We start from the raw sequence: 24,711 nt of genomic DNA, 5'->3' as shown, positions 1-24,711 counted from the left end.
GTCCACTATACCTCTTTCTTTTGTAAATTGCCTAGTCTTGGGTATGTCTTTATCAGCAGTGTGAAAATGGACTAATACAGGTGACATCAGCTCACTCAACCTCTTGGAAGAGCAAAAGAACATGATGGCCCATCATCAGCTTTTTTCCTAAAATCCTCCCCTTTCTTCATTCCTGAGGTCCCACAGACTCCCAAATCGCATCCTGCCTGCATGAAAACTCCTGACCTTCCTCTGCCTCTTTTACATCCCATCATCCATTATTTGTGTCCTCTCCAGGTCCCTTTTCGTTTACCACTTCATTTTCCTGGCTAAGGCTTCAACCAGTACATGTTTATCTCTGATCTCTACTGCTCTCCTGAGTCTAATTTATTCATTTGTTCAATAAATTAGCAACTTGTTGTCAGTCACAACGTCAGGTACAAGGGATAGACTAGTATATGAGATGATCATGCATATAAGGCATAACTTTGTCCTCATGTAGCTTATAGTCTAACAGAAATAGTACAGGCTACCATTTATTAAGCACCTACTCTGTGTCAGGCACTGTGCTAGATGTTTTATAAATGTTATCTCTAGAATTGGAGGGCAGGGAAGGAGAAGACTGAAGGACCAAAAAAAAAAAAAAAAAAAAAAAAAAACCAGAAAAGATTTTAAGGAGAAAATCAACAATTAACAGAACCATCCAATATAAGAAAATATCCCCAGGTACTTCTTTAGCCAAGAAATCCCATCAAAGCTATCTTCCCCCAAGAGAAATGTATCTTTTTTTTTTTTTTTTTTTTTTTGAGGCGGAGTCTCACTCTGTCGCCCGGACTGGAGTGCAGTGGCCAGATCTCAGCTCACTGCAAGCTCCGCCTCCCGAGTTTATGCCATTCTCCTGCCTCAGCCTCCCGAGTAGCTGGGACTACAGGCGCCCGCCACTTCGCCCGGCTAGTTTTTGTATTTTTAGTAGAGACGGGGTTTCACCGTGTTAGCCAGGATGGTCTCGATCTCCTGACCTCGTGATCCGCCCGTCTCGGCCTCCCAAAGTGCTGGGATTACAGGCTTGAGCCACCGCTTTTATTAATGCTTTGCAGACCAGTTCATTTACAGTTGCTCACACCCAAATTCACATCTTGCCCAACTGCCGAAGGTGTATCATGAACACTCTGCTTGACGCTGGTATTTATTACCTGTAAAGTTGTACTCTGGTCTGAGAAGGGAGAGCTGAAGAAAGTAGTAACAATACTCATGACGATTTCGGTGACGTACTTCTCCAAAATGGAGTCTGCATGTTTCCTGTCACTAGTGTTGTTACAGGCCTAGAAGATAAGTGGGTATATGTTAAGCATGACACCAAAACCTACACCAAACATTAAGAAATCTGCGACTCCCTCCTGTGGGTTACTTTTAACAAATGAAAGGTAAAGGCCTGCTGGCCAATATTTCTCCCCTTAAGGAATCACAATAATAAAATATAAATCACGAAAAAAAGGAAAGCAGATCAGCTCAGACAACATGAAGCAAAATCACAAACATTAAAATGGGTATGAGACCAACAAGGCCACCACTTGCAACTTCCTACGTGTGTCTGGAAAATCCAAAACCCCGAAGGGCAGTGAGAAGCACAGTCACTACAGGTGTCTTAAATTTCCCCTAAAAGAAAACTGCTCTCCTGAGTAATCCATTCCTCTGGTCTAGACCATGGTTTCCTTATCCAAATAATCAAGACAGTCAAATATGTTACTGAGGTCCTATGGACCTGACCGTCTCCAATCCTTTTTTTTTTTTTTTTTTTTGAGACAGAGTCTCACTCTGTCACCCAGGAGGGAGTACAGTGGCATGATCTTGGCTCACTGCAGCCTTCATTTCCCAGGTTCAAGCGATTCTCGTGCCTCAGCCTCCCAAGTAGCTGGGATTACAGGTGCACACCACCATGCCCGGCTAATTTTTGTATTTTTTTTAGTAGACATGGGGTTTCGCCACGTTGGCCAGGCTAGTCTCGAACTCCTGGGCTCAAGGGATCTGCCCACCTAGGTCTCCCAAAGTACTGGGATTACAGGTGTGAGCCACCATGCTTGGCCTGACCATGCTCCAATCCTACAACAATCTTCCATTCAATTAAAATCTTACCAATACACAATATTGTTCAAAATAGCAAGCCATATTTCAGAATAACTGACTATACATGTTTTGGGGTGAGGAGACACCTTCAGTTTCACCCGTACTCTACTTAAGTCTGCCGCCTAGAATAAGATTTGCCATGGAGAGGGTTAGCACATTTTTTAAAAAATCAAGTTTTATAATTTAAGATATAAAATTGCTTATACTGAAAAGAATGAAGGACATAAAAATCAAGTGTTCTTAAGAGACTCTCATGTTCTGACCTTAAAACTAGACAGTCTGAGAACATATTCAAAGAATGAAATTAATAGCTGATTTTACAGCATTTCTAAGTAATTTAATGCAAGGATTGGCAAAATAAGGGCCAGTAATTATCTTTATAAAGTTTTATTGGAACACAGCCAAACCTGCTTGCCATGACTACTTTCATGCTAGAAGGGCAGAACCGAGTAGTCATGAAAGAGATGAATGGCCCAGAAAGCTGAACATATTTACTATCTGGTCCTTTACAGAAAATTTCAGAGCACTGATTTAAAGAAATAAATCAGGCCTGCCATTCCAAGCCAAAATCCCTAGGCTAATGGGATTAAAAAACTAGGAGGAGTTTGAGATTTTTTAAAAAATACGTCTGTGAAACCAACACCTGACCAAATATTATTAAATAGGGTTCTCATTCAGAAGGAAAATAAGTTCTTACAGGCTCCTTGTCTCATACTAGCAATCATACAGTCAAGCAGAAAATACCACATTCTAGGATTCTATAATGCATCTTAACATCACAATGTTTCTGAAATTGGGATGTATGTGACAATTATCTTCTAAACAATCTTTTAATCTACCCCGCTCCCCCAAATCCACCATCACAAAACTCATATTAAATCTGTGGTATGTTTTGCTATGTGGCAGTCTTGTGGCTTTCGCATGAGTATTAAGCTCAATGCAAAACCAAATCAAGTATCTTGAAGGCCACTCTTGAGGCTGAGCCAGGAAAGCAATAAATGGAAGGTGAAGAGTTTTGCAGAATCCTCAAGACCAGATTGCAGGAGACAAATGCTCAAGCTCAGGGAAGTGCCCTTCAAGCACAGACATATTACCAAGGAAAATAAATCCTTAGAAATTGATTTTTAACATGCCCAGGTTATCATTCATCAACCAATCCACAGGGGTGACATGAAAACTAGAAATAACCTCTCCTCCGTGAAGCTTGATAAATAACATCCATTCGTGGCTAAGAGCAAAAGATAGGAAGAATGGCCAGGTGTGGTGGCTCGCACTTGTAATCCCAGCACTTTGGGAGGCTGAGGTGGGCAGATCATTTGAGGTCAGGAGTTCGAGACCAGCCTGGCCAACATGGTGAAACCCTGTTTCTACTAAAAACACAAAAACTAGCCAGGCATGGTGGCAGGTGCTTGTAATCCCAGCTACTCAGGAGGCTGAGGCAGGAGAATTGCTTGAGCCCAGGAAGGGCAGAGGTTGCAGTGAACTGAGATTGTGCCACTGCACTCCAGCCTAGGTGACAGAGCAAGACTCCATCTCAAAGGGGAAAAAAAAAAAGGAAGAAATGAGACATGAGAAAAGAGTCACAAGTGCCTCTGCATGCCACAAATTAGAGTAGAAATGATGCAGCTGTTTTCTTCATGTGTGCACGAAGATGCTACACACACACACACACACACACACACACACACACCTCTCACTCTCCAACTCTGCCTCCTTAGTTCCAAAAGGCTTACCCTGCAGATGTCTACAAGGAAATTCTCAAACAATTTCCACATGTGATTGCTGGTGTAAATCTCCTTCATTTCCACCTCTGTGTCCACATAGCAGTGATTCAGGAAGTTAATGTATGCGATTTTAACCTGCAAGATAGAAAGAAGCTTTTCTGAAAAACCATCTTGGTTTGTATGGAACTGATTAGCTGCTTCAACTTCACAGCAAGAAGGACAGATCAAAATGGTCATCCCATTCCCCACTGCCAAGTCTTACTTCTATGATTTTCTGACATTTGAAATTCACAATTATAAAATCCAAAACCATAAAGCTTTTGGAAGAGAATATGTTCATGACCTCAAGGGAAAGAATGAGGTAAAACCTCTGACCATAGAAGAGGGACAAGTTTGATTACTTGAAATTAAGAATTTCTGTTCATAAAAAGGCACCACTGGAGAGTTAAATGGGCACAAGTTGGGAGAAGATACCTGCAAGGCATGTTCCAATGAAGAATGCCCCTACATCTGTGCTTATAAGACAGACATCCCCAGAGAAAAGGGAGGCAAAAAACTGGATCAGATATTTCTTAAAGGAATATCAAACATCAAACACACACACACACACACACACACACACACACACACACACACAGCAAGGGGCTCAACTTCAATTAGGAATCAAGGACACAGACATTAAAATCACTATGGTTAATGAAAACGTGTCTATACAAAATCCTGTATACAAGTGTGCATAGCAGCATGATTCACAATAGTCAAAAAGTGGAAACAATCCAAATCCACATCAACTGACTGATGGACACACAAAATGTGGTGTATGTACAGAATAGAAAATTACTCTGCAACATAAAGGAACGAAGTGCTGATACATGCTAAGACTTGCGTGAGCCTTGAGAAAAATCATGTAGGTGAAAAAATCCAGTCGTAAAAGACCATATGTTGCATGATTCCATGAAATGTCTCAAATAGGCAAATCCATATATTCAGAAAGATGAGCAGTTGCCTAGGATTGGGGGGTTGGCAGGAAATGGGAAGTGACTGCTAATGGGCATGGGGTTTCTTTTTGGGATGATGAAAATATTCTGTAACTATATTGTGATGGTGATTGCACAACTCTGTGAATATATTAAAAACCACTCAATTGTACACTTTAAACAAGTGAATCATATCTGCAAATATCTCCATGAAGCTTCTAAAAATTAAGCTAGTATGCAGTACTATTATACAACCATCAAATTGAAAAAAAAATAATAAAGGATCTGATGATAGCAAATGTTAGCAGGGTTGGGAGGAGGAATGTTAACTGGAGCAACTATGCTGAAAACAACTGGACTGTGTCACATCAAATTGAAGAAATGCACCGCCTATGATCCAGCACTTCCACTTCTGACTATCCACACACCCTGGACAGAAGTGTACACGTGTGGGCCAGGATGTATGCATGATCCTAACAGCCAAAAGCTGGAAACAACTAAAACGAGCATCAGTAGAAGAATGGAAAATCCTATCATGGTGCCATGATAGAAAGGAATGCTTCAAAGCAAAGGAAATGGACACAGCTACATGTCAGGGTGGATCAACCTTAACAACACAGAGCTGAACTTAAGAAGGCATGGAATGATACACAGAAGAAGTCCAAAACCTCACAAAACTAAACTATATTGTTGAGGGATGTATACAGAAAAGCAACTGCAGGATTACATAAAAGTCAGCTTGTGGTTATCCTCAGGAGACAGCCCTTGGGGGAGGTGAGGACAGGAAAGGGGAATGGGGGAGGTTTTTGCATATTTCTTGACCTGGGTGGCAATTACAAAGCTGTTCTCTTTATAATTGTTCTATTGTTCCTTTAGTATACAATTGAGATTTATGTACTTTTTTGCATTTCTGTTGTATTTCAAATAAAAAAGGGTAAAAAACAAACTAATGCTTGTTATAACACTATGCTTCTCTCATCCCTAATGCTAGTTATAACTCTACCTTCTTTATCCATAACAAGAGAAATGTAAATTAAAACTTCGTTGAAATGACCATTTTCACCTGCCAGATATATGAGAATCCAAAAGTTTGATAATATACTGTGGCCAAGACTGTGAAAAAAATGCAATCTCATTGCTTTCTTATTAGAGCGATTATTCATTACTATCTCATTATATCATAAATTAGTTAAACACAAAGGGCCATGACAGTACATCCATACAATGGAATTTTATGCAACTGTAAAAACAATCTGACATCTCTTTATGAACTGGTATGAAGAGAAGTTACAGTGTTAAGGTACAGAACTGTGTACCTAAAGTATCATCTTTTGCATTTAAAAAAACGGGGGGGGGGAGTAAAGTATATATAATATATGTGTTTATGTGCAAAATTCTAGAAAAATACACAAGAACATAATAAATTATTTTCTGTAGGGTGGGTGGGAAAACAGATTATAAGACTTTTCATGGTTTACCCCTAAATTTACAGTCTTTGATTTTTGAACTTTTCAAAGAGTATGGTCAGGTACTGAATAATGACATTTTGGTCAATGATGGGTCTCATACACAACAGAGACCCATAAGATTATAATACCCAATTTTTACTGGAACTTTTCAATGTTTAGATACATAAATACAATTGTGTTATAATTGTCTTCAGTACTGAGACAGCCACATGTTGTGCATGTTTGTAGCCTGGGAGCAAGAGGCCGGACCATATAGCCGAGGTGTGTAGCAGGCTGTGCCATCTAGGTTTGCGTAAGTGTGCTGTACGATGTTTGCACAATGAGGAAATCAACTAAGAATGCATTTCTCAAAACATATCCCCACCACTAAGCGACACATGACTGTTATTAGCTTTTCAAAAAAACCTAAAAACAATATATATGTGTCATATATATTTAATGTAATATAAATGTGTACTACAAACTATTACACATTGTCAAACATATAATATATACTTTACAATATACTTTATATATCATAAAATATATACTTTATAAATCATGAAATATATACTTTACAATCCATTTTTTCATTATTAATCAATATAATCTATGAGTAGGAAAAAAGGAAGCCTGGAAGGATTAACTTCAAAACTTAGGGATTCATTATTATTATTTTTTAATTGATTGTCTGTAGTTCCTAAATTTTTTGTAATGGCCATTATTTCTGTAGTAAGGGTTTTTGTTTTAAAGAATTAACTTACTAAGTCTTAACAATCATACTATCTAGATCTCAACCTACTTTTCGTCACATTTTTGAGAAGTTCATTCAGGTCACATCCCCTTTGCTCAACAGGCTAAATTAGTTCCACAGAGCTGAAGCTTTTTTCCTCACTCTTCTTAAAGATACAGAAGGAATGACTAACTTCTCTCGTGTTCCTTTTATGCAAAATCAATGCTCGAGAACATGTTTTAGGGAACTGAAATCCCACTACAAAATGAGCTGCAGCTTTCAGAACCGTTAGGGCTCCCCAAGGCCAGCCACCATGATGTCTCCCAGTGAGCCACGACAGAAGGCACCACATAGGGACGAGAAGGGCACAGCCAGGCGGGGCTCGCTCACCTCAGGGATGCAGTCCTCATGGGTCACCACGCGAACGATGTCATCCAGAGGGAGCAGGGAGTTGCACTTGATCTCTGTGTAGACATTCTTACCCTCTGTGCACACAGCCAGAAGCTCGACCAAGTGGATGTGGTACATGAGAGGGCTGTTCTCATCCATCCGATCCCGCTCTGACCGCATCATCTGGATCAGAGTCTGGAAAGAGGCTCTGTCGTTGTAGAACACGAGGACATCCTCTCCTGAATTGACCAGCTACATAAAGAACAGGGTGGGTTTAGATTACAAGCTTGTAGGGGTGGGGCAGCGTGAAAAAAATCTATTCACAGAGAAAGAGAGAGGTTCTGTTAGCATTTATCTTCCCAAATCAGTCTTACCTATTTTGACTTCGTCCATTTATATAACTGAACAACTAGAAATCTTCAGCATCATAATTTTAGTCCACAGATACAGAAATACCACACTGGCCCTAAAAAGCTATTAGGGGGAGAGAAAGTCTGCATACCAGCATTAATGTATCAAGTGGAAATAGAGATTGCAAGCTTGCACTTGTATTTCCAAAACTACCAATTAGGCTATGATATTTCTTTTTAAATGTTTCCATCTTTTTTTTTTTTTTTTCCAAGATGGAGTTTCACTCTTGTTGCCCAGGCTGGAGTGCAATGGCATGATCTCGGCTCACTGCAACCTCCGCCTCTCGGGTTGGTTCAAGCAATTCTCCCTGCTTCAGCCTCCTGAGTAGCTGGGATTACAGGGATGCACCACCATGCGTGGCTAATTTTGTATTTTTAGTAGAGACGGGGTTTCTCCATGTTGGCTAGGCTGGTCTCGAACTCTGAACCTCAGGTGATTCACCCGCCTCGGCCTCCCAAAGTGCTGGGATTATAGGTGTGAGCCAGTGTGCCCTGCCTCCATCTTATTTTTATGCTTTACAATGTATCCCCTTTACAATTCTTTCATCTGCCATCTTATCTCTTCAATCACATATTACTTTTAATTAAGATATGCCTTCCTCTCCACACTTACTCTTCAAAAGGTTGAGGTACTCCTGTTTATAACTTGTCCTCTAAGATGTGGCTTCTTGCAAATCTATTTAAGAATAAATCAATTTCATCAGCAGTACATGAAGTACAAAAAAACTGAGAGGGCTGGCACAGAAGTCAAAATAAACATGGTCAATACTTACTAATGACTAACCCTTATGAGCTCTAATTATTAGATGTCAGATACCAAGATAAACTCTTTAGATGAACTTCCTAACTTCACTGTATCTCAGTTTCTTCATCTGTGAAACCGGGACAAATACAATAGCTAACTCACAGTACTATGTATATTAAATAAATAATTATAGACAAATTGCTTAGGACTGTGCCTAGAGTACGGCAGCCTTCCAAAAAGTGTTAGGCATTAATATCATCGTTATCTCATTTACTCCGCATATCAACTCTTTAAAGTGAAATCTGCTGTATCTTCATTTTATAGAAAAGTTCACTGAGGAGTTGAGAGGTCAAGTAACGTATCTCATGGCACCCTACGGTGAAGGGGTTCAGGTGACATTTGTATCCCAGGTTGAGCCGATTCTCTCCTTTTTTTTTTTTCTAAGAGACAATGTCTCATTCTTTTGCCCAGGCTGGAGTATAGTGGGTGCCATCATAGCTCACTGCAACCTCAAACTCCTGGGCTCAAGGGATCTTCCTCTGTAACTGGGACTACAGGCACATGCCACTACACTCAGTTAATTTTTTAAATTTTTTGTAGAAACAAGGGTCTTACTATCTTGCCCAGGCTGGTCTCGCACTCCTGGCCTCAAGTGATCCTCCTGCCTCAGCCTCCCAAAGAGCTGAGATTACAGGCATGAGCCACCATGCTGGCCCCAACTCTTAATCACACTACCCTCCCTGCCAATGGAACCATATACATAGACAAGATTGTAAATCAAAGTGAATCCGTAATAAACCAAGTAAGACTTTTCCTTGATTGCATAGACCAACTGCTCCTCAAGAAGCATCAGGCAAAATTTTTTCAATCTAATTAATTATGTGAAAAATTTAAAAAAATTCATAATCCACAAGAATGGAAGTTGTTCTGGCTCATTGGGTCCTGACTACATTTTATCTCCATTCCCTATAATTCAGTTCCTTATTCCTCTTTCTGTCCCCTGTCAGAAAAATCCAAGCCATCCTTCCTTAGAGCAAACTGGTTGCTATGAAATATCAGATCAGATTCTTGTCTATATCTACAACTTAAGCTCACACAAGAGATGACACACACATATGCACACACAATTACTTTCTGTCCTTCTGTATGGCTCCTGAAGAGGGTGCAAGTTCATACAGATAAGATTAAATAATTTTAAAATTTCTACAGAACACCAGATGGAGGTATATAGAATATATAACAATCACCTCAGCCATAACCATGTCTTGGCATTTTTTAATAAATTTCCCTTCTGCCTTGACAATTGTCTGTAAGAACTTTATATACTGGACGTTCCGACCGTGAGTCTCTATGCAGTGAACGAAGTGCTGAACGACTCTCTCGTTGATCTCACTGCAAAGCTGGAAATTGTTCATGAAGATGTGCTGCATGGTTACTGCCTCCAGGATCTGACACAAGAGTGAGGAAAAGAGCACAGGGACAGGTCAAAAAGCTGATAGAACAGATTAAAAAGTGAGAAAAAGAAGAGTTCACTGAAAACACACACAAGAGAAGCATTTAAACCCATGAAGATAGATTTCTCTCATTCTTGCTTCTGCACTACCTTTTTAGTAAGCTTTTTTCATTGACATATAAATAAACATACAGAAAAATAAACAACTCATTAGCATTCAGCTGAACAGATTACAAAGGGACCTTGAGCACCCAGATCAAGAAACAAAACAGGTCTCCTTTATGCCTTATCTCACAATTTAACTACTATTTTGACTTGTATAACTAGATTAGTTTTGCCTGTTCTTAAACCTCTTGCACTCTTTTTCACTGATATATAAGTTGTATTGCATGAATATATGACAATATCTTTATTCTATGGTTGAAGGACATTTGGAGTAGGATCCAGTTTTAATAGATAGAAACATTACTAGTATTACAAATACTAGAGTTGCTGTGAACATTCTTACAGATGCCTTCTGGTGTACTTAAACCCATACTTCTGTTGGGTCCAAGAATAGAATTGCTGGGTCGCAAAGTATGAGTATGTTTGGCTTTAGAAGATACTGACAGCTTTCAAAAGATGTTAACAACTTGCATTCTACATTCCAGCTGTTCCTATCCTTGTCAACACTTAGTATTGTCAGTCTGTTAAATTTTAGCCACAGCTTACTGTGGCTAAACATAACTTAATTTGCATTTCTCTAATGTCTAATCATGCTGAACACTTTGTCACATTTATTGGCCATTTGGATATCCTCTCCAACAGGGTGTCTGTTCAAGTTTTTTGCCTTTACATATTTATTTATTTATTTATTTATTTATTTATTTATTTATTTATTTGAGATAGAGTCTTTCTCTGTCACCCAGGCTGGAGTGTAGTGGTGCAATCTCGGTTCACTGCAACCTCCACCTCCTGAGTTCAAGCTATTTTCCTGCCTCAGCCTCCAAGTAGCTGGAATTACAGGTGCTCACCATCATACCCAGCTAATTTTTGTATTTTTAATAGAGACAAGGTTTCACCATGTTGGCCAGGCTGGTCTCAAACTCCTGACCTCAAGTGATCTGCCTGCCTTGGCCTCCCAAAGTGCTAGGATTATAGGCACCAGCCACCACACCTGGCCTATTTTTAAAAGGTCAACTTTTCCTTAGTGACTTTTTTGAGTGTGTTATGTACATTCTGGATACGAATTCTTTGTTGAGAACGTGCATTGCAAATGTCTCTTACTCTCTGCCTTGCCTTTGGATGCTCTTAATGGTGTCAGTGGACAAACAGAAGTTCTTAAAATAAGTCCAATTTATCAATTTTCAAAAATAATTAGTGTTCTTTGCATACCTTGTAAGAAAATTTTGCTTACCACACAGCCATGCATATTACCTTCTAGAAGGTTTATTTTTCACTTTTTACCCATAGTTATTGAGTTTTACGTTTGGGGTGAGGTGGAGGATTTAATCCTTTTATCTTTTGACTTTTCTTTCTTTTAACATGACACCAAGGGAACACAGGTTGACTATCTCTTATCCAAAATGCTTGGGAGCACAAGGATTTCACATTTTGGATTTGGGAATATTTGCATTATTGTCTCCTGGTTGAGCATCCCAAATCCAAACATCTAAAATCTGAAATGCTCCAATGAGTATTTCCTTTGAGCATCACACTGGCACTCAAAAGTTTTGAATTTTGGAGCGTTTCAGATTTCAGATTTTCAGATCTGGGATGCTCAACCTATATTAATCCTACAATTCAGCACTCCTTTTTCTGGAAAGTGTTAGCAGTACTACTGAGTGAGTGTGCACATGCACAAAGATGTCCTTTGCAGTACTGTTTACAAAGCTAAAAATCAGACATTGCCTAACTGTCCATTAATATGAGAATGGTTTTTTAAAAGTTACAGCCATTCTATGGAATGTCATTTAGCCATCAAAAGAATGAGAAAAATTTATATCTCTCTGATTTGCAAAGGCAGCCATAATGTGGTAAGTGAGAAAAGCAGAACACAAGACAATGTGTAGAGTGCATCATTTTTCTTTACAAAACCCATAATACATTTAATATACTTTCAGAAATATATTTAACAAACTAAGATGTATTATAGATATGTTTGATATGGAGATACTATAGTATATATAGCCACAGAAAACTCTACACATGACCTCAGGAAGATGTGGCAGGAGATTCAGCACTTCTGTATTGCTGGAGTTTGATACAATGAAGGACTTGACTAGGAAAATAGAGATATGTATCTTATCTTACTTTATCTATCTCACCTTCCTCCTTTTCCCCTCCCCAACTCCTGCCATTCCATCCCCAAAAGATGAGTATTTATGTCCTCCTGATAAGTGATGAAAATGTTCCCCTTTGGAATGAATGTTGCATTATAATAAGCCCCAGAAGCCACAACAGCCAAAGAACAAGCTGTTCCTCCTCCCTCTTCCCTGCCCTCCTCCCTCTACAGATTTGGAGACTGGCCTCAAGTCTTACCCCTGGGTTGAGAAACAGGTTTATGTGTTTATGTAGCAAAGCTTGATTCTGCTGGTTGCCTGCACAGAAATTCTGCAAAAATTCATGAGCCAGCCTCATTATCTCTTGCATCTTGGTATCTTCGGCCTGTGTGGGAGGAGAGAGATAAAAGCACTGATTGCTGGGCCAGGAGACCAGCTTCTCCTATACCCAACACCTCCTGCTAACGTGGGAGTCAGAAGGTGTTTACTGGGGGCCTGTTGTGGGTAAATATTGAGGGGATACACTGCTGACTCTGAAAAGAAGCCAGTAACTTGTCTATGCTCACTGATGAAAGTGAAGATCTTATTTGGGTGGGAGGGAGCACTGCAGAGTGAAGGCTAATAGAAGGCATGCACAAGTCCATTATCTAGCAAGGACTGAAACTTCTGAATCCCCTACTTCTAAAGACAGGGACTGGCTGGGCACAGTGGCTCATCCCTGTAATCCTACCCCTTTGGATGAATCACTAGAGGGCAGGAGTTTGAGAACAGCCTGGCCAACACAGTGAGACCCCCATCTCTAATAAAAAATAAAAATAATAGAAATTTTAAAAATAAACAAAGGGACTGACAACAGAACAGGGGCTGACTTCCTCACTGATGCTGAGTAGTCATTTTCCCTCTTGGGTTCACCTTTTTAAGTTGTCCAACCTATTAGACATTAACTTTTGCCATCAGCTCACATGGCAAACTGGAAATCTACTTAGATTATACATTAGAGCAACTGTGCCTGCCATAACTCCTTTATCATCTCAAGTACAATTTTTAACCTCAGACTTAGTTTTCCCATCTGCAAAATGGTGATAATACCCTCCCTGGCATTTCACATGGTTGGATTATCTGATTCATACATTAATAGCATAAACTCAGTATTTGTAGAGTTAAATATTCCATAAGAAGCCAATTCTATAAAACCCATGACCATTGTGTCCAATTCTAAACAAGCAAACATTTAAGAAAGTAAAAACAGAACAAGAATTTCTAAAATGGAAATCATCCTTCATATTTTACAGCCCACAATAGTCTTCCTAAATCTTCACAGCTATCACCTCATTTCAGAGGCAAGAGAGGATAGCAGGTAGGAATGCAGGTCCCCAAACCCGACTACTGTTCCTCTTATCCCAGATCTCCAACTTCCTGGCTGTGTGACCTGAAGCACATTTCTTAGTCTCTCAGTGTTGCTGTTTACTCATCCATGAAAAGGAGATAACAAAAGTGCACACTTCATATGATTGCTATGAAGATTAAATGAGAAAAGTCACATGAAGTGCTTAGACAGTGATTACTCTGTAAATGTTAGCTATTGGTTCCGGGCTAGACTGAGGTCACCAAACTTTTTCTTAAAGGGCAAGGCAGCACATACTTTGGGCTTTGTGGGTATAGAGGGAATATCAAGGACGTTATATAGGTACTTATGTGACTATTTTAAAATGTAATAACCATTCTTAGCTGATATGCTGTTCAAAACGGGTGGTGGATTAGATTTGGCCCATGCCTGTAGTTTGCTAACCCCTGGTCTAGAAAAATAATTCTGTGATAAAACAGAGCTGTGGGAGGAGGGTGAGCTCCCAGCTTTGACAATCAAACCAAAACAGAGGAGAATTTAAAAGGACATTAATAGCAAGTCCCAGGACAACATAATGTGGATTACATTTGTCCCTTATTAACAGGAGGAGTGGTGAACCTTCTAGCTCTAAGAAATCAGAGGGCTTGGGACAGACAGCCACTGCTGGTTGACAGCAGTCACCTTAAATAGTTCTACATGTCTCCAGTTCTTCTGTATAAAAGGAATCTGCTGTGCACAAGCTAAGTGAAGAACCTTTGTGGTGTGAAGTGGATTTTTCCAAGGCAAGCAAGCCCCAAAGACATCAAGTCACAAGAGGTTACCTGTGGAGGATTCCCTCACCATTCTTTGGAAGTCCGTGCCCATCCAAAAGTAAATAAAAGCGTGCATGTGCACACACACATATACACACAGACACATGATATTCTGCCTTTGAGTCACCAATTCCAACCACATCTGGTTACCTGTAGATTAATCCTGCTCTATGAAGGCATGGCACTCATTAGGGAAACTGATGATATTATGAGACAACACTACGGTCAGTAAATGATCCCCTCGCATTCCTTACACACGAGGAGGTAGATCAGCTTGTTGGTTCTAGTCTAAATGATAGGCAAAGTTTGGATGATATGCACATCTGTATCAACTGCAAGTTAGCTATGTATTATACGTATGACAGGGATTACGCTTGGACTGTATTTGTAGCTATTGAAAGGCCTGACCTGCCCAATTCATATGGTCCCCATGACTGAGGAGGAGGTTCCTTTTGCAAGAAATTTCCTAGAATGAAAAGCGACAGGCACAGGGAAGGCAGCAGGCCCCAGCTCCACAGTGAAGTGGAGTCAGTTTCACTGCACATAGCTGTGCCATCCATGCAAGCTACTGTGCCATCCATGCAGCTCTCTCATCTAAAATGGGGCTGAAGATAGCACCACCCATCTCATCCATGTGTCTTGAGGATGGCATGAGCTAATAATATGTATAAAGGCCTCCGCATAGCACCTGGCACCCTGCAAGCACCTAGAAATGAGCCTTCATCAGGTGACTCTTCTCTAGCAAATCAGTCTCTCTAGCAGTTAATAGTCAACTCAAGAGACCTGAGTCTGAGCCCTTTACCTCTAAACGCCCCCCCCAAGCCTCAGTCTCCTCATCTGTCAAGTGGGCACCACACAAATATCCCAGTGGGTCTTGTAGGCTTCAACGAATGACTTCATAAGCGTCTTGTCAGCCTACATTCACTCAAAGCACTGTCAGCCTGCTCCTGCCTCTGTAAATCAAATATGTATCAATGACAAATACTTATGTGAAAAATTAGAGGCAAAGTACAACTTCCAACAACAGAAAAGACCTACATCAAAGCATCACCTGATAAATCCAAATACTTAAGCAGATGTCAGCATCTTAGTGAGGACCTCAAAAGTGGGCACATCCCATGTTCCCACATGCACTTAACAGCTGGTGTTACTTAAATTGCTTGAGTCACATTGCAAATGAAATTGAAACACACCAACCCGTGGGTAGACAGAGGTCTAAGCTCTGACACAGACTAAGATGTCTCTATCCAGTGTGGCTTGGGAGTATGGAGAATAAATGGACTCTCTTTCTTTACAGAATCTTAAAACTGGGGATGAGGATTATTGACGGGTGACTGTACTTTATTTTTCAGATGCTCTGTTTCATATCAATACCTGAAATTGCTTTGTAGTCACAATAGTCACACTGGATGCGTTTCTTCACCAACAATATCCAGATGTGAAGGGTTTGGTGAAACCCAAGGATCCGCCCCATCCTGGGAGCAGCTGTTGAGCGTGAGGCCCCACTCACCTTCTCATAGGGAATCTGCAGCAGCTCCAGCACCACGGCGTGCGCGCCCATGTTCCGGAGCAGACGCTGCTGCTGCTTCCTGCTCTTTCTCACCGAGGCACTCTCCTGAACACAGAGTTTGCTGAGCCGAATCAAAATCTAGTAGAAAGAAAGGAATCAGTCTCAGAAAACTAGGAACTACAGCTGGAAAAAAGATTGCAGGGGGTGGTGGTGGGCAGGGAGGCAAAGGGGATTATAATGCATTAAAAACCACAACGAAATTCCTTCAGTATGTGGCATTTCTGTTGATTCCATCAAGCCAAATCCATAAGACTAAGGGCACGTCTTTCAGAATAAGCAGGGGATAATGGCTTCAACAACCAGTGGGACAAGTTTCAGAGACATCGCTTAAAATGGAAATGACCTGGCATCATTGCTGAGACCCTGGAAAGAGTTCGTTCGGGGGTAAAACACACAAAGCTCCCAGCCTCCCAGTATGAACCAGCTTACGCAAAGGTTTCTAAAGAACTACAGCTCTCAGTGGGGACGCTGTGTGCCAGGCACTTAGATGACCCCTGACAGTTTTCTCAATTAGTCCTTCCTTCAATTGTAAAGCTTCAGAAATATGTGGTGCCTATAAAAGCTGGCACCTATAAACAGTGAGGAAGCTGAGGACACAAATAATAATAAGAACAGCTGGGTGTGGAGCCCAGCTCTGATGGCGAAACCCATGAGCTTAACCTCTGAGCTCTACTTTCTCCCTGTTAAACCACACAAAGAAAAAAGCTCAAATGTGTGTACCTTCAACTTGACTATCACAAACTAAAGCTCCTTAGAGAATTCATAAAGAAGGGAAAAACAGTGGTGGGGGAGGAGCTTACCTCTTTGACCACTCTGTAGTTGTAGCTGCTGGTGCTTTCATGCTTTTGTGACTTGTTATTTCCCTCCTAGGAACCAAAGTGAACACAAATGTGATCTGTACAACTCATGGGCTACCTGTCAGTTTGTTACAGCTAGCATCAACCTTTATGAAAGAAAGGGAGTTCTGCACTGTTTTCCAATAGTCATGCTGGGTTTATGCCCCACTCATCTACCTACTTGCTATGGGTTTCCTTGGGAGGGGATAGTGGGCTGGGCCACGGCTAGAGAACAGGTCGATTCCCAAGTGGGTCTGTAAGGGAAACCTGGTGCTAATTCACTCAATGTCGAAGTCTCTTCTACACAGTCTGAGGCTGCACGGGAGACATAGCTAAACTCTGATTCGTAGCTTATTTCCTAGGCCAACAGCTGTGATCTTTGCGACTTAACAAGCAGATCTCTTGAAAATAAATCCCATTCTATCACATTTATACCTAAAACCGGAGGACGATGCTCACTAGTTTTGACAAGCCCATCCATCTACTTTGGCAGCCTAACCTGTGTTTCACTCACCTCCGTTTTCTTATGTTCATTTTCGCCAGATGCACCATCCATGGTTTCATCAGGGCCCTGCCCTTTGTACACCCAAAGCTCTGACTTTTCCACGATGGATCTCAGTTGATCCAAGTCTTGTTTGATCTGTTTGTAGTTGTCCACATCTTGGCTGGTAACCAGCAGTTGAACCTTAATGAATGCAATCCATTAGGTGCACACAACAGCTTCTTGGACAGACAACACACACGTGGGTGACCTGAGCTACCTGTTTGAAGGCCTGGAGCACCTCCTGCCTCTGGCTAAAGTGTCGGAAGAGGAGCTGCAGGGCCCCGGACACCAGGGGTGGGTAGTCATGCATTGTCAGGTGGAGCAAGACACGGAGAAAGGTTCTGCCGCCGTGATCGTCCAAGTCCAGTGGAGTGTTCTCCTCGCTAAAGGAGTACAAGGAGGGGGAAAGACCAAATGAATCACAAATGCCTCCTCTCACATACCTTGGACCCAGATGCACCTAACCTAGTTAGATTTCTAGCACTATGATCTCCAGACAAGCAATTTCACTTTTCATTAGCTCCTTTAACAATACAGCCTTGCTTCATCTTCAACTATATTGTGAGGTGAGGAGACAAGTAAGATGTCATAATAAAAGATAAGTCAAATTTTAAGCCAAAGTCCCTCCCCTCCTAAAGTGACAAGACTAGCATCAGAACCAGATTCTCAACATCTACATAGGGTGTTCTGCTGGGCTTCATATGTGGTCTGAGAACTGCAAGAGGATGTGTTTCTCTTATTAGTTTATGTATTTTTTTTTTTTTTTTTTTAGAGATGAGGTCTTGCTATGTTGCCCAGGCGGAATTCAAACTCCTATGCTCAAATGATCCTCCTGCCTCAGCACGCTGAGCAGTTGGGACTACAGGTATGCACCACCATGCTTGACTATATTAAATATTAATAAGCATAAACTAGATCAAATGGCAGACTACTCCATAACTGAGCACTGCCAGTCAATTATTGGGTCTGCACCTATATCGGGTTTAGAGTCAAATGAACGACAAATGGTGGAACCTTCATGGTTGCTGGCTAATAAGAAAAGCACAGAGAGGACTTTATAAATACTGTATTCATGCTGTGTATTCCAAAAAGGTGTGAAGGTTTCAGTGCTGTTTAATATGAGGAAAATGGCGGGAGAGCTGAGTGATCACACAGCACATGGAACCTGTATTAAGATAAACTCACAACACCTTGTTTAAGTTTCAGAAAAACATCTTCCATCATAGTACATAATGTTGCTAAGTCAAATTTCACAGGTTTTATATTAAGCATGAAGGTAGACTATTAACACTGGTGGGCCCCAACAAAGTATTCAAACCCTTATATAGTCCCCTCCCACACTGACACTGAGCTTGGCCACGGGATTTGCTTGAACAATAAGATACTAGGAAATGCAATGCAAGCAGAGGCCCAATTAGCACTTGCATACTGTTGGCTTGTCCTCTTAGAACATTTGCTCTTTGAGTCAGCCACCATGCTGAAAAGAAGCCCAAGTTATCCACATGGACAGAGAGAGAAAGAAGTCCTGGCCTTGCAGGCATCTCTGCTATAGTGTCAGAAATGTGAGTGCAACTTGGATGTGCCAGCCCAGTTACCACCTCACTACAGTATGACAGACTCAACAGTGACCACCAGCAGAAGAACCATCCAGCTTAATCAAGCCACAGGGCTGTGAGAGGTATTAATAAAATGGTGGTTGTTTGAATCCTTAAGTTTTTTGGAGTAATATGTTATAAAGAAATAATCAAACCAAGTGTGCTAATTATAAGAACTACATGCATAGGGTGTTTATACCAAATTTTATCCTTGTAGGTATAAGGGTTCCATGATTATAATAATGTCTTATGTCAAAATTGACCAGTGTGGTATTTTTTAAAGGGGCTCATACATTAATATTAGAAATCATGAAAGAACAGATTTTGCTTTTTTTGTTGCATAGCCTGTAAGGAGCTCAGGGATAAAATTACAGCCCAGTAGCAGGACATGATCTTACTAACTTCACTCTGTTTTGAGCCCCTCTCTCTTTCTTTCTTTTGATTGCATTTCCTCACTATGTAAAAATAATCTTGTAATGTAGGTATTCTGGGAAATCTCCTTAAATCCTTTCTGTCCTAGGTGGGACAAACACACACACACACACACACACACACACACACACACACACACACACTCTCTCACATACTCTCTATCTCTCTTTCCCTCCTCCCAATCAAGCCAACTGAGATAACTCTGACTTGAGTACTAACAGTTCCAAAGATAGCACCAAAACAACCTAAGCCCAGAGACTAAACATTTACTAACGTAATAAAGGGAAGGCCTCCGAGAGCTCTGGAAGAGCAGACTTCCCAACTGTAGAACCACCTACAAAACAGTAACTGAAAATATACTTTCCTTCCTCCAAAGATGCCTTCTGCTTGTTCTTCAATGTGTTCAAAGTCAAGAGCACCTGAAAAGTTAGAACATATCACTTCAGATGCAGGAAGGCCTGCAAACATGCTGCCAGTGAACTCATACCTAAGTTTTGCAGGGTAAATCTAGTTGCGTTAACCCCAAATCTTCCAGGACATTATATTGCAAAGCTACACAGAGTGACTAACCCAGATGACGTTAACCCCATATTCCACATTCCTGCCCCTTCCTCCCTCACTGCATGGTCCCCTGGTAAAGGAGAGTGATGATCTCACTCATGGAAGCTTGGGTTTGGTAGATGGGATTATTTCTACTACTACCTCTCCCTTCACCACTAGTTCCTGGGCAGGGAGCAGCTTCCAACATGAGTAAAAGCTGCTAGCGGACAAGAGGTCTCCCGGAGAGTTTTTTGTTATTGTTTTTATTTTGGTATTTTTGGGGGGGGGGGGGTGGGTAACCACAACGCTGGAAACCTCAACTGTCGCATGATTAAGACACTCCAAGATGGAAGGAAACAAGATCCAACTCAGAAGGAATCTGGGCTCTGTCAATTATTCCCCTGCTCAAAAAGAATAAGTGCCAGGAGGATGCCCTGGCACAATAATCAAAACCATTTTTACCCTTTTTCTAGAAGATACTGTTTGCTCTCTCCCATTTTCCTTAGAGCCAGGTCCCATTCTATGGCTGAAATTCCATTCTGAATCACTAACCTGGTACATTACTTGGCCCTTCTTGGCTGCTGTTTCCGGAGGATGTTTCTGAAGTCTGGGAATTGCTTTCATCAAACTCTCGCTTAAATATACACAGGAGGCAGGAGATCCTATAATCCAACCTCACATTCAAAATAAACTAAAGATTCAAGTGGAAATGGAAACAGATTGGTTACATTAACATACCACCTTGATTCTGCCAAGCCACCACACACTGGCAGGGCCTGGTATCAGCTCCATCAATTACCTTAAGCACTAAGCGAGCCAAATATTTGGCTTAGATTTCAACACTCATTTTAACAACAGCAGACTTCCATGGGGCATATGAAGTCTGCCCATAGCACCTTAGCCTCTAGTGTAAACTTCAGCATCCTGGCAATTAATTTAACAATTAGAACACTAAATCACTCACTCCTGGCTCCATAAATGGAGTCTATAACACACAAGACTCTATTTCAGTAAGTACTGAATGCCAACTCTGGGCCTAACACTGAGAAGAGTAAAGTTGCCTGCTTTGGATTTAATATAATTAGCAAAAAAAAATTTGTTTTTACTATGGAAAATTAGCTTGGTTCCTATTTCCTATTTCTGGTTGTTTCCCCTGGTTTGGGTACAAACTCTTGGACACCCTCTTCTTTTGCCTCCTGTATTCCCTTACCCTCTATTCCAACACAGGGTTGCTTTTCCCAGGATTACTGCTAGAACTAAAAAGAAAGATCAAGCAGCTGACATCATGTAGGGATCTCACTCACATTCTTCCTTCCATTCTCCCCTTGTCTCTGCTTAGCCCTCCCAGCAACTTTTCCCAGTCCAAGGGCTGTCACCTCTTCCGGAGGGAGAGAGATCTCTTGCCTGCCTCCATGCTCTCAGTGAATGTGTCCTACTACTGTCTGTTGGACATCCTATTTGCTATCTTCCCAGGGCCTCAAACTCAGTGTTGTACAAAAGTAACTATGATGGTTAATTTTAGATGCCAACTTGACCGGGTCCTAGATAGCTGGTACAACCTTATTTCTGGGTACATCTATGAGGGGGTTTCCAGAACAGATTGACATTTCAATCAGTGAACTGAGTAAAGAAGATCTGCTCTCACCCAGTGTGAGTGGACACCATTCAATCCATGGAGGGCCTGGATAGAGCCAAAAGGTGGAGGAAGACCGAATCCACCTGTTTTGGAGCTGGGACACTCATCTTCTCCTGCCTATCAGAGCTCCAGGTTCTCGGGCCTTTGGCCTCAGACTGAGACTTATACCTTCAGCTCCCCTGGTTCTCAGCCGTGGGACTCAGGTTGAATCACACCACTGGCTTTCCTGGGACACAGCTTGCTGTGGCAGACAGGGGGACTTCTTGGCCTCCATAGAGGAGGAGCCAGCTCATAAACGACATGGAGGGATGAGCTAAGAATTTCCTCCCATTTTCTTCCCAGAAAGCCTTGGGCTCCATCAGAACAGAGGGACTGGATCTGAACAGTGCCCCTATGACACACCCTCCCTGCCCCAGCTCCAGCTGGTGGATACCTGGAGTATCTCAATGATCTTCAGCTTGGTGTCCATGACCATGATGTCCTCCTTCTCAGGCTCTGCCTGCTTCACATTGCCTTCAGGGGCAGCGGCCATGGGAGTCATAGGCAAAAAGCCTCCTCCCCGGAGCACCACCTGGGTCATCAGCTCTCCCACGCCATGAATAGACCTCATCACGTTACTGCCTAGGAAAGGCCAGGACAGACCACGGTCACCATGTCTCCAGAGAATGCACGGAGGCATCTGTCAAGGGGCAGGGGCTCTTTGAGATAAATTATTTAACATATCCCTATTCCAACATAATCTCAGGACCCTGGAAACCTGGAAAGGTAAATGCACATCAAAAATCTGGGCTTCTGAGAGCAATAGAAAGATCGTGGACATCGAAATCCCCAGAGGGGCATTTATGTGTATTAACTTGCCCATGAAATTTCATTTTTTCAAATTTTCTTTAGAGACAGGATCTTGTTCTATCACCCAGGCAGGAGTGCAGTGACACAATGATGGTTCCCTGCAGCCTCAAACTTCTGGGCTCAAGCAATCTTTCTGCCTCAACGTCTCAAGTAGCTAGGACTACTGGCACACATCACCACACTCAGCTAATTTTTTTGTTTGTCTGTTTGTTTTGGTAGAGATAGGTTCTCTCTATATTGTCCAGGCTGGTCTTGAACTCCTGGCCTCAAGCAATCCTCCTGCTTCAGCCTCCCAAAGTGCTAGTATTATAGGTATGAATCACCGTGCCCTGCCCAAATTTTATTGATCATCAACTATGTGCTTGTTATGAGCATAGAACTAGATATATACAAGGCACAGATTCTGATGCTGCTTGACCTTAGGTGCATCATATTACCTCTGAGGCTCAGTCTCCTCATCTATAAAATGGAAATAAAGGAGCTCAACAAAAGAACTAAATGGTATAATGCAACATGACTTAGCACAAGACCTAGCAAATAGAGATAAGTCAATGTACTTTTTTCTGTTCTAGCTGCAGAAGACCAGTTAACAATAATTGATACATGATACCAATATATGCCTACTCTAACCCTAAAACAGAGGAAGAAATAAACATGCAAAGGCAGATTGTCCTACTCACAAAGTGGAAATAGCTACCAAGATACAAGCCTGTATTTTCTTACATCCTAAACAAATATTATTACCAAGGGCCTCATGAATGTCAAGGACAATGACAGGACATGTATTTGTTATATAAACATTCAAAGTGTTAGGTAACTTTCAAATTGTTCAACAAAATATACACATGACTCACATATAAATACAAAGGAAAGACAGCAAAATGTGAATAACTGTTGACTCAAAGTCATGGGTGCGTGGGACTCCATCATACTGTTCTTCCAGCTTTTCTTTACACAGTATTTGAAAATGTTCACGATGAAAAGTTGGGAAGGAATGAGCAAAGAAAGGACGTGGCATCACACATAGGGTATGACATGAGCGTAACAGGAAAGGCTGGGAGGGCATCTCTCAGATGTATGAGCACCCTCAGATACTCACTCTTCAGCTTCTCCACATCATTGTTACCTTTATTCTCTTCTCCTTTCGCCATCTTGCTAATGGGGAAGATTGTCGTCACATGCACACAGTCCAATATGGCCAGAAGGATCTTAGTTAATCGTAGAAGGTCAGAGAAGTTGTAGAAACCAAAGTATATGAGATTCCTAGCTAAATTTACAACCTATTGTATAAAACAAAAGAAGAAGATGGTATTACATAAACTGCACCCCCTTCAATTCCATTTGATGTTGACCAGTTTAGAAATGACAGACTTGGACATTCCTTATGGTAAGAGAAGGCATGTACTTTCCTTGCACTTTCTGATAAATTTTCATTTTGTTTCATAAGGAGGAAAAATAAGAAATGGAGAGCTACTGATCTGCTCTGATGACTAATTAAAAAAAAAAAAGACCTCATCATTTGCTCTGCACAGCTTCCCAAGGATAATATTAACACAAGGCAAGCAGAGTTATTCCCAACAAGGACACAGGTAATAACATTCTGCAATCCTCAGAAATACAGCTCTTAAAAGGCAAAAGTAGTCTCAGAAACACTGTTAACTCAGAAGTAACAAGGATTTATGTTCTGCAAATGATTAATCTATAGCAGATTGCAAACACAGTGTTTCTTCCTTGTCAGTTTTAATACAAAGTGATGTTCTATCATTTTATGTGGCTCAAGTCACCTTGTGTATTTCTTTTAAGAACATAACTACTATTAAGCCATGTGACTGGTATCCATTTTATTTTATTCTGGAACAAAACCAAGCTGAATTCCTTTCCATCACAAAACCAGAGCATCATGACCAAAATCACTAATTACTCAAATATTTTCTATTTGCCCCATAGAAAAATGACCACTGAGAGGCAGATAATACACACAGATCATTTCATTCATGAGTTACCTCAAACGTAAGCTTATTTTTCTCCTTATCAGAGAAAGGGAACCTCTGACAAACCACATCTCTTAAATACTCCTCCACAAACTCCATGGTCTGAGCGAATCTCTCCTTAATTTCATCTTTGGAAGCTCCACTACTATCATAGCTAAAAAGAAATGAGAAAGAAAGGAAACAAAATTTCAAGTTATTCCCAGAGAGGTCTTCCTGGGTCACTCAGCTTCAAAAGTCAACATCTGCTAACCCTGGGTGTCCCTTGACCCTACTTTACTTTTTTCCTCCTTAGCACATATCACCAACTATATATTTGA

At 41.1% G+C, this 24,711-nt stretch overlaps 1 protein-coding gene across 4 annotated transcripts in view; it reads right to left on the bottom strand.

Moving 5' to 3' along the window:
• The window catches only part of ITPR1 (inositol 1,4,5-trisphosphate receptor type 1), a 353,524-nt gene that overhangs the window by 148,891 nt on the left and 179,922 nt on the right, over window positions 1-24,711 (bottom strand). For 2 of the 4 annotated variants that reach the window (XM_010365717.2, XM_030921842.1), the window contains 14 exons: window positions 24,407-24,548; window positions 23,503-23,683; window positions 21,988-22,175; window positions 20,471-20,609; window positions 19,743-19,797; window positions 17,569-17,734; window positions 17,322-17,492; window positions 16,772-16,837; window positions 15,912-16,049; window positions 12,504-12,629; window positions 9,778-9,978; window positions 7,376-7,627; window positions 3,837-3,962; window positions 1,173-1,301 (listed from right to left, as the gene is read on the bottom strand). In XM_010365717.2, the coding sequence (XP_010364019.1) occupies window positions 1,173-1,301; window positions 3,837-3,962; window positions 7,376-7,627; window positions 9,778-9,978; window positions 12,504-12,629; window positions 15,912-16,049; window positions 16,772-16,837; window positions 17,322-17,492; window positions 17,569-17,734; window positions 19,743-19,797; window positions 20,471-20,609; window positions 21,988-22,175; window positions 23,503-23,683; window positions 24,407-24,548 (2,080 nt within the window). The remainder of the gene's footprint in view (window positions 1-1,172; window positions 1,302-3,836; window positions 3,963-7,375; window positions 7,628-9,777; window positions 9,979-12,503; window positions 12,630-15,911; window positions 16,050-16,771; window positions 16,838-17,321; window positions 17,493-17,568; window positions 17,735-19,742; window positions 19,798-20,470; window positions 20,610-21,987; window positions 22,176-23,502; window positions 23,684-24,406; window positions 24,549-24,711) is intronic. The other 2 variants (XM_030921814.1, XM_030921846.1) reach the window with 1 other exon arrangement.

This window comes from Rhinopithecus roxellana, chromosome 1 (assembly GCF_007565055.1).
Source record: "Rhinopithecus roxellana isolate Shanxi Qingling chromosome 1, ASM756505v1, whole genome shotgun sequence".
In the NCBI taxonomy this organism is placed as follows: Eukaryota; Metazoa; Chordata; class Mammalia; order Primates; family Cercopithecidae; genus Rhinopithecus; species Rhinopithecus roxellana.
This window is presented reverse-complemented; position numbering and strand designations above follow the sequence as displayed.